This window comes from Sparus aurata, chromosome 7, assembly GCF_900880675.1.
Source record: "Sparus aurata chromosome 7, fSpaAur1.1, whole genome shotgun sequence".
NCBI lineage: Eukaryota > Metazoa > Chordata > Actinopteri > Spariformes > Sparidae > Sparus > Sparus aurata.
In genome coordinates, this window is record NC_044193.1 from 29,923,979 (window position 1) to 29,939,413 (window position 15,435).

The 15,435-nt window shown below is 41.1% G+C and overlaps 1 protein-coding gene across 3 annotated transcripts in view; it reads left to right on the plus strand.

Annotated features, from left to right (window-relative positions):
* The window catches only part of LOC115584580 (collagen alpha-1(XX) chain-like), a 43,099-nt gene that overhangs the window by 26,560 nt on the left and 1,104 nt on the right, over positions 1 to 15,435 (plus strand). For all 3 annotated transcript variants that reach the window (XM_030422108.1, XM_030422107.1, XM_030422109.1), the window contains exons 21-41: positions 249 to 365; positions 507 to 653; positions 927 to 983; positions 1,619 to 1,657; positions 1,776 to 1,914; positions 3,456 to 3,598; positions 4,361 to 4,470; positions 5,524 to 5,682; positions 6,080 to 6,157; positions 7,095 to 7,181; positions 7,280 to 7,333; positions 8,384 to 8,479; positions 8,576 to 8,629; positions 8,768 to 8,821; positions 8,950 to 9,003; positions 10,213 to 10,284; positions 13,436 to 13,471; positions 13,614 to 13,680; positions 13,807 to 13,995; positions 14,123 to 14,200; positions 14,519 to 14,680. In XM_030422108.1, coding sequence (XP_030277968.1) covers positions 249 to 365; positions 507 to 653; positions 927 to 983; positions 1,619 to 1,657; positions 1,776 to 1,914; positions 3,456 to 3,598; positions 4,361 to 4,470; positions 5,524 to 5,682; positions 6,080 to 6,157; positions 7,095 to 7,181; positions 7,280 to 7,333; positions 8,384 to 8,479; positions 8,576 to 8,629; positions 8,768 to 8,821; positions 8,950 to 9,003; positions 10,213 to 10,284; positions 13,436 to 13,471; positions 13,614 to 13,680; positions 13,807 to 13,995; positions 14,123 to 14,200; positions 14,519 to 14,680 — 1,992 coding nt within the window. The remainder of the gene's footprint in view (positions 1 to 248; positions 366 to 506; positions 654 to 926; positions 984 to 1,618; positions 1,658 to 1,775; positions 1,915 to 3,455; positions 3,599 to 4,360; positions 4,471 to 5,523; positions 5,683 to 6,079; positions 6,158 to 7,094; positions 7,182 to 7,279; positions 7,334 to 8,383; positions 8,480 to 8,575; positions 8,630 to 8,767; positions 8,822 to 8,949; positions 9,004 to 10,212; positions 10,285 to 13,435; positions 13,472 to 13,613; positions 13,681 to 13,806; positions 13,996 to 14,122; positions 14,201 to 14,518; positions 14,681 to 15,435) is intronic.

Here is a 15,435-nt window from a genome sequence, read left to right on the forward strand (position 1 = left end):
ACCCATCACCAATTTGTCATTGGTCATAATTTTTGACATCTAAGTCAAAGTTTTTAACGATTCTGAAGGTTTCACACGTACGGTATTGGCCCTGGTAAGAAATGGTAAAATCAGAGGTACTGCCTAATTTCTCTTACTTGTTCTGTTGGCTCTTCTATTCCCTGCCCACTCTCTATGTAATTGATTTCTGGCCATTCTGTTCATCAGCCTTCAGTTTTACCTTTCTGTATGTCTGTCTCCTTCTCTAGCCAGTCTGCGGGTCAGCAGTGTGAGTGTGGTCAGGTCAGACCACTCCAGTATCTGTGTGTCCTGGAGACCTGTGTCTGCAGTCAATGGATATCGTATTGTCATCCAGTCTGTCAAAAGTAATCTATTTTAACATCTACAATAATTAACTCTAGGTATCCACGGTTGATTAATCATGGTGTGTGTGTGTGTGTGTGTGTGTGTGTGTGTGTGTGTGCGCGCGCGCGCATTTTTTGTTTGTACATACACTTTGTGTACAGACAAGCAAACAAAGGAAGAAGCTGTCAGTGAGTCCAGCAGCAGTCACTGTTTCACTGATCTGGAGCCAGAGACTCTGTATCGCATCAGCGTGCACTCCCTTCTCGGCACAGCAGAGGGCGCTGCCGTCTCCATTCTCCATCCAACAGGTCTGACCTGATCACTGTTACACCAACATTAAGTGAGATGTTGAAGTTAGTTTGCTTACCTGCCTGTCCCTTATATATTCCCTTTTTGAATAAATATTTAACACATACATTTTGGGAAATAAATTATTCCTTGGCTGCTTGCCTCTAGTGCAATCACTTAGTAATTGTGAAAGTACTTGCATGTATAGATTGATACAGTATGTGATACTTAAAACTCTGTAAAGGTCTTAACATTGTTGATGGTTTAAATGTGTCATGATCATTCCTTTTCAGCTACAGCTCCAGCCAGAATTCCCATCCATCCCCGGATTTACCCTATCCACAATGAAGGTGACTCATGCTGCAATTATGTTCTTCTGTGTTAGTCTGATTAGCTTATAAAGAATTTTTGTAATCTCTTGGACACATCATTTTAGTTCAAACTGAGCAGACTTGTTATATTCTTGAGTTCTCAGATGACTTCAGCAAACTGAGGAGCACGTCTGCTTTTATTTTTCTTTCATAAATGCAGTAAGGGAGCTTGTAACAATGGTCTTGGTGATGTGATGGAGATTCATTTCTTAGTAATCAAGGAGACCGGTGTCGTGCATCATATTTAATTCGCCAGTTTAAATGAAATTTGCTTACTACCTTTGATTTAGATGACACAAATATGAATCAGACCATCAAAATACCTTCTTATTGTAACAATATGTTCTCTCTAAAAGCTTATTTATAGAATAACATACATTCTTGTGGAACTGCTTTTTTGGATAACCATTTTTCTACTCCTTCTTGCTTTCTTCACAGCTTAATGTTGTGATAAATTACTTTCTTGGATCTTATCTAATGAAAACCTACTTAACATGTATTCTTTTCAAATGGTCCTTTGTCAAGTTGCAGATTTGTTGAAGTATACCTAGAGCTCATTGTGATGGTTTCTCTGCCCTGCTTTTATGATTCAACAATGTCCTGCTGTGTTGCAGTCTGCCCTGAAGTGACCATCAGACACAGCATTGTTAAAGGTGAGATGAGCTGTCCTCACCCATAATAGCAAACTCTCTCATCAAAGGCTCATGTTGTATGAAGTGAAACATCAGATTTAGATGCCTCATTTTTGTTGGTATGTGTTTGTCGTGTCAGGATTTGACATGATGGAAGCATTTGGTCTGACTCCGAGAGCTCACTCGTCTGTGGAGGGCGTGGCAGCCGAGCCTTTTGTGTTCAACACCCTCCCCACCTACACTGTGTACAGAGACACCCAGCTGACACAGAGCACCAAGTGAGATCATCATTTACTGCTTTAATTCATCCTCCACTTCCTTTCTTGCAGCAGCTATATGGCAGATAGCTGGAAATTAAGTTTGCAGGGTGATGAACCTTCTTTTCAGTGCAGGCTTTAATACCATCTATGTGCTGTTTGCACATGACAGGTTCCAAATGTGGCCTTAACAATCAAATCCCTATCTGGGGAAAAGTAAATACTCTGTACCAACAATTAATCTCAGAGAATACCGTTGCTTTAACAACATGGCTCCTCACTCCCCTTACTTATGGAAGAGTGATGTGTGTAATAGATGTGCAAATATAGAAACTGTATTTATCAAATGGAGCATTGTTTCTCACTCCAGCATCATTTTGAGAAAATGGCAGATACTCATGACACATGGCATCTAATTTCCTGTGTGTTGAGATGATTAGGAAACGGTTGCTGGTAATGCTTGAAAACTGGATCTATAATACTGATTGTACAAGAGGTGATTTATAAGTTCATGGCCTAGAAAGACTGATTTTCACAAAACCTTGCACATTAATTTTCAACAAATTAGTCCAGTGTTAGTTAAACACACGGATCACTCTTTCGTGAAAGTCTTGGACCTCCAGAGAGTGGTCAACAGCAGTGATAACATCATCATTATTGTCAAACAGGCTTCCACTAAGCTCGATTGTCATCTAGGTGAAGAGTTAGTAGTCTGAGTCTGTCAAATCACGTGAATAGTGCAGATGTTGGACGAGTTTCAATCTGCATTCCTGGATGGCAGCCATAATCCCTGTGGTCTTGTGGGCTGGAGTGTTGTCTCAGACAGTGCTTACTTGCAATTTCCACAAAAGTTAATAACTTTCTGCATCCTTCTACCTTAGGCTGTGAACTTATCAGTCACTCCTCATATATCTATTGCGGCATCAGGGTGACACAGAAAGTGACTGGAAAACACCAGCAAAATATTTATTTGTTTGTTTGTTTGTTTGTTTGATTGACAGTGACAGTGCACGGCTTCTTAGCTTTACCAGAGTAAGCTATAAGCTTATTCACATCTGCAGCCCCTGTGCAAGATCTAGAGACGATGTCTCTGTTAAGAAACTTAAAACTTATCCTAATAAAACTGATCTGAGTCTGTGAATCTGCCACTGTACTGGGCAAATACCAGAATCAGAACAATGTCCAATATTTGGTGCTTTTTTCTTCTTAATGAGCTATGTACCAATCCGGATGGAAAAAAGAGAGAAGAAAGGTAAATAAAGAGAAGAAGAAATGAAAAGCCATAGAGCTCCTAGTACTCCTGTTTGTATGGGTGGTATACATTATTATGATAATACATCATTATCAATATCAAAGTTACGCTTTCTGTCTAATCTTGATCATTTGACCAATAAAAAAACACCACATGAGTGCAGCTTCCTGACGTGATCTTACAGTTCAAAATCTTCCAGCACACCCTCTCTGTCGTGCTGACTTCATCCTCATCCACAACTCTAATGGTTTCCTCAGCCAATCCTCTTTACCTACATTTAGTACATTCATCTTTGCCTCTGTCCTTTTAGGTTCATCCATCCTGCAGGCTTCTCTCCAGAGCACACCATCAGCATCGCCTTCCGCATGTTGCAGGATACACCCAGGGAGCCATTTGCCCTCTGGCAACTAACGGACAACGATTTCCAGCCCAAGATGGGAGTGGTTCTGGACCGTGAGTAACATTTCTGCACGTCTATGTCTCCCAAACTGTAAGCAGCTTCATGACCTCTTCAGTCCATATCAGCCATAAGATCTTTGTTCCTCATCAAGGCCTCTAGACCAAGTTTGCTGAGTAATTAAGATTAGCAGAATGAGCATCGACCTCAAAGTCATAGACATTCAATGGGGTGCAAGTATAAAGCAGAAGAAAATGGAAAGTACCTCAGAATTGTGCTTATGTACAGTATTTGAGTCAGTGCACTTACATTCCTTTACTGGTGAATCAGATGAGAATGTTTCTCTATGGACAAATTGTAAGTTGAGAAGATAATCAGCACATAAATCAATAAAGAAAATAATCATTAGTTATTGCTTGTTCTGTTTTATTGTTAAAGTTATTAAGAAACTTTCACAAAGAAAGCTGTCTTTAAAAAGAACACATTTTTTGGGATCTTCAAGAGCGGCCAAAATTATAGATAGTTCGATACAAATGAATTAAAGGATAAAGTTGGTGTTATTCTATATAAGACAGTGGACTTGAGCTGAGAGCAGGCTAGATAAGCAGACTTGGGTCATTTCATGGTATTTGGTCACAGCAAGAAAATGTAGAGTCACCAGACTCACAAAATGCAATCAGCAACAGTGTGTAAACCTCATTAGACACTAGGAACACCTGACCAAAGACACTGGCATATTTAGGGCGCCATGGTTTTTGCGGAAAACAGGGCCAGTGGTTCACTGAATATCTTTCTTTGTTTTTTTGTGTTTTCAACAGCTACCACAAAACATTTGGTATATTTCAGTCTGGACTATAGGGGTGAAGTGCAGGAGCTGACCTTTGACCATTCGCAGGTCCACAGACTGTTCTATGGCAGTTTTCACAAGGTGAGATATACTGAGCAGGTGTTAAAGGACAAAAAGAGTTTCACTGTTATTGTGCAGAAAGTGAATGTGTAATGAAAATGATGTTGTGTTTTCAGATGAAGCTGTATCTTCCATCTATCCACCTTGTCACTAATTCATGTTTGTGCATTTTTTCTCAATTATTGTTTCCTTCGCAGGCATTTACAAAAGGCCGTACAAAAGGCCGTCATCTGTGTTTTCTAAACATGCATTTACAAATGAAAACAATTATGGACACAAACCTCAAACTAAAAACACAACATCAACAGATACAAATAAATACAACAAAAACAAAACTCGTAAGACATTGGCATAAGTGCTTGAAGTTCAAACAAAATAATTAAATAAATAGAAATAAAAAAAATCATAAAAATTATATTGGTACATATACAACACATATGCACACATCTCGTATTGTACCTCCCCTTTTTCTCCCCTGCCCAGTGCCTAAGTATCACCCTCTTTGCCTATTCTCTCATTTCCTTTTAGACTATTCTGAAGGTAAAGAGCAGGAGTAAGACCAACACCCACACCCAGGCTGTCAATAACCTTTTTTGTAACCCTCTACCACTAGGTGGCTTGACTGGGACACATGAGAAACATATGGACAATGTCCCCTCGTTCAGCTTGGCATCACCAGTAGATATCTGAATGACTCAGTCCTGCCCTATACTTCCTCACAGGTGTCCAGTAGAGTCTGTTGAGTATTTTAAATTAAATAAGTTTAGATCTGGCATCTCTCATTGGGTTTAACATCTATTTAACTAGTATATTCGATTCCTCGTCTTCATACATCACCCCTAAATCCCCCGTTTGTGCATTTTCATAAAACAGAAACAAAGATACAATGCATTAATAAGAGAGAGCATGATAAAAAGATGAACTAGGTGGTTTGAAATCACCCACACACAGTATAAAGTCAGGTCTGTAAGTGCTGTCACAAGATGATAAGGAAAATATACATATTAAAGACAAACAACAAAGTAAAAGAGTCACTAGTTAGCTGATCAGTCTTCTTTGTTCTGTGATTGGCAGGTTCACCTGTCTGTCAGCCAGGTGAGCGTGTCCCTGTTTGTGGACTGCCAGCATGTGGGCGAGAGGCCCGCCCGCCCGCTAGGCAACCTACCAACTGACGGCTTTGAGATGCTGGGAAAACTGGTGAAGACCAGAGGACCTAATAGTGGATCTGCACCGGTACTTTTTATTTCCCTCGAGGGGCAAGTGAGAATAAATAGTTTTCTCTCCTGTTTTTATAACTTGAGAACTGGTGGAACATTATTTTAGTTTTATTATGTTTCTGAGTCTTCCAAGGGAGTTTTAATTTCTCCATGTACACATTTTTTTCTTGAAACGTTCTTTTTTTTTTTTTATCTTGGCTTCACCCATAAAATATTTTCTTTTATCCTGAATTTTTTGTACTCACTGATGCTAACTAGTTCTCATGTTGTCCCCACGGGGGAGAAAACAATTTAGAAAATTCCTCACTTACTCCTAAGGCCCAGTTTGTCTTGTCAATAAATTACACAGCCTTAACATATCTAAAGAAATGTTTGACTCTTTTCCTGTGTCCTGTGTTCTTCATTGTTTCCAGTTCGGGCTGCAGTCCTTTGAGATCATCTGTAACACCACGTGGCCTTTAGAGGACACCTGCTGCGACCTGCCTGGAGTGGTCTGTTTCTATTTACATTTACCTTTACTCTGCTCTGTCATGTTGAAGGCAAATGTGACTTGAAGCAAAACTCTCACTAAAAAGCAACCAAGGCTTTATTTAGGATTGAATATGAGTCAAACCTTCGTGTAAAAGCATATTTACGACGAAAGAGGCACTTTTAAGATTTACCATAGTTTCGGTTTTGGGCACGTTAATTTTGAACGGGAGAGCTAGGGGCAGGCACGCTTGAGGAGCGGTTCACCATAACTCTCCTGCCTGTCAGGTCGCACTCAGGGATCGACACTTTTTGTCTGCCATGACAGCGACGCGCAGGAGATGCAGCAGCTAACGTGAGTAGTTCAAAAACCTTTTTCATAAACTCGTTGTACACAAACAATGTTCTCAATGATCGTGTTCATGAGTAGAGACCCTGGTGATGCTATGAGCAAAGTTTCATGTTGTGTCGAGCCTTCTTAGTGTTCTAAAAAGAGCGATTTTGATGCTAGTGTATCATGCCCCTAGCTCTCCCATTCAAAATTAACGTGCCCAAAACCGAAACCACAGTAAATCTTAAAAGTGCCTCTTTCGTCGTAATTATGCTTTTACACAAAGGTTTGACTCATATTCAATCCCAAATAAAGCCTCAGTTGCTTTTTGGCGAGAGTTTCGCTTTAATACTGTTTTTGATGTACAGTCAAATAGATTAGTTTGAAGATTTCCTTGAAAAACACTGTCTGAAATTTAGCAGTCAACTAAAGTACTGATCCCTTCAAAACTGTTAAATAAGATGTGTTCAAACACCCATACCTTAAATTTTAGCTATGTCTGTCATCACTTGCTTTACAGTGGTTATGCAATAGTGAGAGATACTATATGAGAGCGCAATATTTGTAATATCAGCTCCAAGGGATATGATCTAATGTCTGTATTGTTTATGTCCGTGTATGTGTGTCAGAGAGATGAGGAGAGCTGTCCTGCCCCAGTGTATACCTGCACCTGCTCCTCCAACATCCCCGGAGCTTCTGGTTCCCCTGGGCCGACTGTATGACACTCCACAGATTGGCCTTGAATACTAGCTGACTAACTTTTAGTTTGATCCATGTTTAATAACATGTTGACATTCCTTTTTTTTTTCTTCAGGGAAAGCCAGGCCCCCGTGGTGAGAAAGGAGAGAAGGGAGATCAAGGCCAAAAGGTGAGATGAAAAAATTTATTCAGGCTTAGTTAGATTTAAGTTCTGTTACCTGCAATTATCTCTAAAGCAGTTTCTGACCTGACTCAAGCTGTTAAGAACTGCGTAGACCCATGATTACAGGCTCAGAGCTGCTGCAGGGCAGTGAAGAACGCAAGGCACAGGTTACTGTTAGTGTGCATAATGAAGAGATAATAAATAAATAGTAAAAATGAATAAAAACACAGTGATATGTGCTGATTGCAGAGGCAGAAGAAGCCTGCCTGTTTCGAGTGGATCATAATCACTTTTCACATTTAACTTTTCAGTTCCCGTCTCAGATTTAGGAAAAATCCACATTGAGTTTTTCCAAACAGTATTTGCAAATTGTGTTCAAGGCAGGCCCAGATTAAAAATGCAGAGGCCCTGGAAACAAAATCTTTGAGATTTGAGTTTTGGAATGCAGCTGCGAAATGGTGTTCAAAGTAATCCTTCTGGGTAATTATGCATAAAATGCGTCCACTTACAGTGCTTGTTTTTCCCACTGACCGGCGCAGATTGTTTTTAACTAACTTTAGTTTCTTAAGTGTCTGACAACATTATTGAGAGGATCCTTTAAGAGGTAGACCATCTCAAAAGAATTAGATAATTTCACTTTAACCAGAAACGGCCATTATCACTCTCACCTAATCTATTTGCAGAAACAGTAATTTAATTGGTATGTAAACACAAATTGCAAATGCAACGATGCATCATCCTCATCATCCTTGCCATCTCTGGCACCAGCTTCGTTGCATGGCAAATGAGTTTTGAAAAATGTTATAGCAGGTATATTTTTTTATATTTTTACCTCTTTTAGCTTTCTGTTTTACTGTTTCACTGCTTCACAGTTTTGTATCCATGTCTCTGCCAATAAGGTCCACAACCGTTATTTGCGCTATCCAATTCGTTTTTCACCAAACTCATCACCAACACCATCATGATATAGACGTTACTCAAATAAAGTAACTCTGTTTTTATTTATGCCTTGATGCACCAAATCAGTGTCTTTAAGTTAGTTTCTCTGTGTTTAAGGGGGAAGTGGGTCCTCCAGGAAAGTCTGGACAAGAAGGAGGTCTTGGCCCCCTTGGCAGCGCAGGGCCCCGAGGCATGACCGTGCAGGGCAAAGTGGTGGGTAGCCCTCCTAGATTTCTGTTTACATTGGTAGTAAGCATGAGAAATATCTCTTGCAGGACTTGATATCTCATTTTATATTTGTTCATTCAGGGTCCACCCGGTGCAAGAGGAGATAAGGGAGATCCTGGGCGGCCCGGAGTCCAGGTCAGTTTAAACTCAGCCAGTGGAGCAACGAAAATACAGAAATGGAGTAGAAAACACTTCTTATCTTCTCCCCATAATGTCTTTAAACCCATTCATCTGCCTCTCATGTCCTCTCACCTTCTCGACTCTCCCTAATAGGGTTCACCAGGACCTCCAGGTCCGAAAGGGGAGGAGGGGATTCCAGGCCCCAAGGTGAGCTGTTTGGTCTCTTCCAAGAACAGTAAATGTCAGCAGCTCTTCACACAGTTTAACAGAAGCACGACTCAAGCACACTCCCTCCCTCTTTGTATGTCCTAATCTCTCTGTAATCTGCTTCACAGGGCATCAGGGGGGCTGAAGGCAGCATCGGTCCACCAGGCATCGCTGGAACCAGAGTAAATCTGAATTTCATTTGAGCATTTTTTAATTTTGGTACCACCAGTAGGTCATAATTTGACTTTGACCAATATTTTGGTCTCCATAACGTGGAGTTAGAAAACTTGTATATCAATGCCATGAGATCAAATTTGGAAATGTATTGTCTCAGAGGATGAATCCTGAAACCAGGGCACAGGGCACAATTTACAATGACACAAACAATATATTAGAATCTAATTAGCTGATACACATTAAGGTTGCTCAGAATGATCCAGTCCATTTAGAGCACATTTTGAGCTTTTCTGTAGCACCACCGTCAGGCCAAAATGTCAAACTTGTTAGATTGCCATGAAGTAAACTATTTTTGTTACTGGAGTTCTACACAATAGTAAAAAAAAAAAAGGTTTGGCACAACTGCTGGTAAGGCTTTTAGATGGTCAATATGTTGTTCATAGTTGTATTGTCTGGTATAAGGATCTGCGAGTGGAGCTTTTTATGCCTTCATGCTGGTTACAGCAATATCGCAGGAACGCCTGGAGGAAATTTCTGTCACAAACATCCACTTAAACTCAAGGATGAACTCATTAGAATGCGGTGGTCAAAGGTCACCCTGACCATAACTCAAGAAGATATTCCAGTAGTTAGACTGGCACTACGGGATAGTGAATGGGTACAACAATGCTTCTTCCTGTTTTGGTTGTGCAATGGCAGAGCCTCTTCCTCAGAGCTGTAATTCGACTTCCATGTTTTCGAGAGAAGATTTAGCCCGCTGGCAGGCCAAGTAGCAGAGTGAAAGCAAGATTTATAGGAAACCAATCCTTAAGCATGGTGTCATTTTCTACAGCTATTACAATGTGCAGTCAGTTCCTGCTTCAGAATAAGTTTAAGCTAAAAAGTTGCCTATTGCCAGTTTAATACCTGTATTTTAAATGTTAGTCGTCTCTACATACATCGTGAGTGTGGACAGACATGGATGTAGCTCAAACGTTACAAGTTCACAAAGGCATAGAACTTTGATGTAGTAACTCTAATTTATGTAGTACATCTGATGTAACGCAGTTATAGAAAATAAGAAGTGTTTTTCGCAAAATATTATGCGCCTTGTTAAAGATCCCCTGGTCTGAACTGCAGTGTTTCAATGTACCTGTTCCGTATACATAGCCTGAAAGTCATGAAATGTACTGTTTGTACAAAAAATGTAAAATGTATCTGTTTGTTTTTTACAGGGTTTCCAAGGAATGCCAGGACATCCAGGGCCTTTGGGGGAAAGGGGCCCCTCAGGACCTGTGGGACCTACGGTAAGACCAGAGGGACAAATCCTGCCACTCAGCTTCTTATTTAATATATTGTTTTGACTCTTTTGTATTTGAATAGGAGCAGCTGTAACACAAGCATTTCTGAAGAAAATAAAATGTGATGGACAGTTAAATGTGGGATAATAAGAGGTATGACCATATTGACCAGAATGAAGATAATGGTGAAATTCAAACAAAAGAGAGATACTACAAAGTTAGAACATGCAATATATTGGAAACACTGCATGATGTTGAGGAAGCACTGGCTGGGTCAGATTTTACACCTGTATTAACAGATGTTCCCAAGCTCAAAACTGGACACAAAACTTCCTGAGACATGATGTTATGCTATTTTATTCAGACATGTTTTCTTAGAATTCAGGAAATTCTCTGCAGATTTTGTAGGAAAAAAATCAATATGCCCTGCACACTGCAGTAAAGTGCATCCTGCACAGAATGCCAAATACTGATTGAATGTATTTATTTTTCTGGTGCACTTGGATACGGGATGGGATTAGATTAAAAACTTTATCAAACACAGTACAATATTATAGGTGGGCGTGTTAGTGTCTGTGACAACTATGTCCAGTAACATTCACTACTTTCACACCTTTTAACTTAGAGCTCTCGCCATCATGACTCGTTGACAGTTTGTGAGAGCAAAATATTCTAGAAGAAAAGTGAACTGAGCCGTCAACCAGCTCTGAGCAGGCAGGACAATCACTTACTCTTAGCACCAAGACGAAGGTGGAATGGAACAGCATTACAGCATAATGGAAGGGCATTACTACAACCTCTATCTCACCTCTGTGTATTTGGGGTGCATAGCAAGTCGCCTTAAAACCAAACCGGCACGGAAATTACCTCAGTGTGCTTCAGGAAAACAGCAGTTCATTAATGAAACCCTTGCTATTATCAGTGCTACGAGCAGCAGAGTGAAAATGTAAAAAATCACGTCATCCTGATGACCTTTCTCACTACCACCACCTCCTCTCTGACTTCACCTCAACGGTATCAGCAGCCAAATCTGCCTTCTACCTGTCAAAGATGGACTCCTTTGCCTCCAACCCCAGGAAACTATTCTGTTTATTCTCTTCTCTCCTCACCCCTCCTACCCCTCCTCCTCCTTCCTCCCTCACCGCTGATGACTTTGCAATTTACTTTACCTAGAAAGTAAAAGACATCAGCTCCTCATTCACTCCTGTCCATCAAGCACCTCAGCCAACCCTCTCCTCTGATGGCCTTACCTGCTTCAGCCCTCTCTCCTCTGAAGATGTTCTCACATTAGTGATGTCTGACTGTGCCACCACCTGTTCCCTGGACCCGATTCCCTCCCCCCTTGTCCAAAACATCTCTCACAACATCCTGCCATTCCTCACCACCCTGATCAACTCCTCCATCACTTCAGGCCGTATTCCAGCTCCTTTCAAGACAGCCACAGTAAAGCCACTCCTAAAGAAACCTACCCTAGACTCAGCTGACATCCGAAACTACAGACATGTATCTCTTCTTTCATTCCTCTCTAAAACCCTGGAACATGTAGTCTACATCCTACTGTCATCCTATCTTTTAGAAATTGACCTCCTTGACCCTAATCACTCAGGCTTCAGGACTGCTCACTCCACTGAGACGGCCCTCCTCACGGTGACTGAGTCACTCGGTGCCGCTAGAACCTTATCCCACTCGTCAGTCTTCATTCTCCTCGACTTATCCTCTGCGTTTGACACAGTCAACCACCAAATCCTCCTCTCCACTCTGGCTTAACTTTGCATTGCTGACTCTGCTTTAACCTGGTTCACATAATACCTGACAAATCACACCTTTCAGGTCACATGGAACCGCTCCTTGTTCAAACCCTGCTTTCTGGAAATTGGTGTCCCTCAAGGCTCAGTATTACGACCGCTTCTGTTTTCACTATACACTGCAATCACATTACATGGATTCTCTTACCACTGTTGCAGATTACACCCAGCTGTTCCTCTCTTTTTCCCCATCCTCCTACAACAACCACGTTGCGATGTGCATCTCGGAATGTTTGGCAGACATCTCCGCTTGGACAGCTGCGCATCACCTCAAGCTCAACCTTAGTAAAACTGAACTCCTCTTCATCTGGGGGAAAGACTGCCCTGGCATGGATGTCACATTATCGCCTATGTCGACAGCGAGGAACCTGCGAACCAGCATAACCCTCGACGACAGACTGTCCTGCACCCCCAACATCCCTGCTGTGGCCCAATCCTGCATATTTGCCTTCTACAACATCTGTAGGATCCGGGTCTTTACTCACAAAAGACGTGACACAGCTCCTGTTCCAAGCACTGGTCATCACCCGCCTGGACTAACTGTAACTCCCTCTTGGCTGGACTCCCAGCCTCTGCGACTACGCTGCAGCCTTCCGAGGCAGTCAACGGAACTGTACCTGTCTACCTCCAAACACTGGTCAGACCACATGCCCCAGCGAGAGCACTTTGCTCTACTACATCAGCTGGTCAGCTGGTACCCCCATCACTGAGAGCAAACAAAGCCTGCTCAGCAAAGTTGCGACTCTTCTCTGTTTTTGCACCTCACCGGTGGAACAAACTCTCGACCAATGTCAGGACAGCGCAATCACTCTCCATTTTCTGCAAAAGACTCAAGACTCAAAAATCTGTTCAGATTTCACCTTGACCCCCACATTTGACCTACATATGACAACACCACAATAGACCCACTGGAGCCTCTGTTTTGTGGTTTGATGGCAAAGGCCTGGAACCAAGTAGTGCTTTTGAAGCATGACCCATCAAGTTCATCCAAAAAAGAAAATTCTGTTATTATCTACTCACTCCCATGTTGATAGGAAGTTGGATGAAGTTTATTAGTCCACAGATCATTTCTGGGGACAAAAAAACAGCATGGTAGCATTCTCCTTAAAACTGAAGTAGCTGGGGAATAAAATTTAAAAATATTTGGCATTTTGGAGTGAATTTTTCCTTAAATGGAAAAGAGATGATCTAAAAAGACATTTGTGTGACATTATCCTTTGCTTTCACACACACCAACATCCCTTCATTACTCTCAATGTATGAGGAGAGTGGAAAGGTGAAGAGGTTAGAGATGTGAATAGACAGTAATACTGCTTATTTATACTTATGCTCATGTATCCTTTTCTTTACAGGGTCTGCCAGGAAATAAAGGGGAACGAGGAGAGAAGGTGGGTTATACTTCTTCTACAAATCTTCTTACTTTAATATCGTCATCACTTTAAAATACGTCTTCTCATTACATTATGTCACTGCTTTTTACTTGATGTGCCATTTCAAAACTTTGGTTGGTGAATCTGCTGATGTTTACAGGGGGAGCCTCAGTCAATGGCCATGATCTACCAGCTGGTCACACAGGCCTGTGAGCAACTAGTCCATAGTAAGCACTCAGATACCATCACAATGATATCTGCATACTCAACACACTCATTGTAACTTTAAAAAGCTCCAGATACAAAAACATGCTCTTAGGCATACTTTACCCAGAGTTGTGTGTGATTTTCAGAGGAGGTGTTGAAGCTCGACATGTTCATTAATGAGGTAAGTCGTAAACCAGCTCCTATTGAGGAGCCGGTGGGGCCCCCTGGGGAACCTGGTATACCAGGGCAGAGGGGCCCTCCAGGCACCAGGGGCACCGAAGGGCGTCGAGGCCGGGCGGGGGAACCTGGCAGGCCGGGATATCCAGGAGAACAAGGTGAGACTCTATCTGGGTTCGTTGAAATGAATACAATCAAATGTTTATGTTTGTCAAGACTGTTGCACACAAGTCTGATGAATGATGAATTTCACCTTTTTATGATTTGTCTCTTCCTTTTCCATAGGAAGGAGAGGCATGCCAGGGGAGAAAGGTGCTGCAGGGACCAATGTCCAGGGGCCTGCAGGGGTCAAAGGATTTGCAGGTACCTCCACCGTAAAAAAATACAAAAATAAACAAAACAATAAATGCAAGTTTTAAAATTTTTTAAAAAGTGAAAATACCTAAAACTAAGAAAAGTCTAATCTTTCTAAAGTCTAATCTTTTCAGAAAACTAATCTTTCTGAAATGTTACTTTTGAGATGATGTGTTTTATATGAAGTTTAATGAGATATTATACCAGATATTAGACACATATCCTTTATAAGATTTTTATTTGCTGGTTTACGAGTCAATTGTGTCATTCTGATGTGTGGTTGTGATAATTTAATGTATGTGTGTCATCTACTATGTGTGTCTGCAGGTCCTTCAGGTGAGTCAAAGCTGGGGACCCCAGGCTCTAAAGGAGATGACGGTAAGTCAGGACCTGAAGGGATCCCTGGACCTCCTGGACAGCCGGGCGAGGTTGGACCCCCGGGTGTGTGCGACAGCAGTGGAGGCTGCCACAGAGCTCCCCAGCAAACAGGTTAGCTACTAGGAAAGGTCCAGCAACTCAAATGACACATAGACCAGGCATATGAATATATGTTGATGAAAGTATATCACTTGAGCTGGCACTGCTGTTAACAGTGTGGAAGATGTCAGCAGTTGGTCGGAAAAATAATGAAAAGATGTGTTTTCTAAGATGGAACTATTATCATAATGTCATGAGAAGGCTTGTGAGATTCTTCAGTGTTACAGCACTATTAAGGCTTTCACAACAAAAAAATGTTTTCTTACCAGACTTGTACTTGTGTTTACCAACTTAGTCATGATTTACAAATTACTGATTATTTACCATAAATCTGATTTTGTTAATATTTTGTAAAAGCACCAGTATTTATCCTAGCAATGTTGTCTCAATATCGATATTGAGGTATTCGGTCAAAAATATGGCGATGTTTGATTTTGCCCAGCTCTTTTTTAAGGAGATCTCAAAATATCAAGATTTATAAGACTTATAATAGCCTAAAAATAGTGTGATTGTGAATATGCATCAAAAGTTGGAGGCCATTACATCAAAACAGTGACCCACAATATGAGATGAACTGTAAACTCAGGTGATAATTATGTGTTCTTAACTTCAAGTGACCACTTTATTTTTTTTTTCGCTTACCTTTGCAGAGCAACCACTTTCTTTTTTTATTTAAAGGTGAATTATGTAGTTCTGGGGGAGAAATTTTAATCATAAGCGAAAGATCTTCATTGACTTGATCTTTTTTTAAGTAAACAAACCCTCTT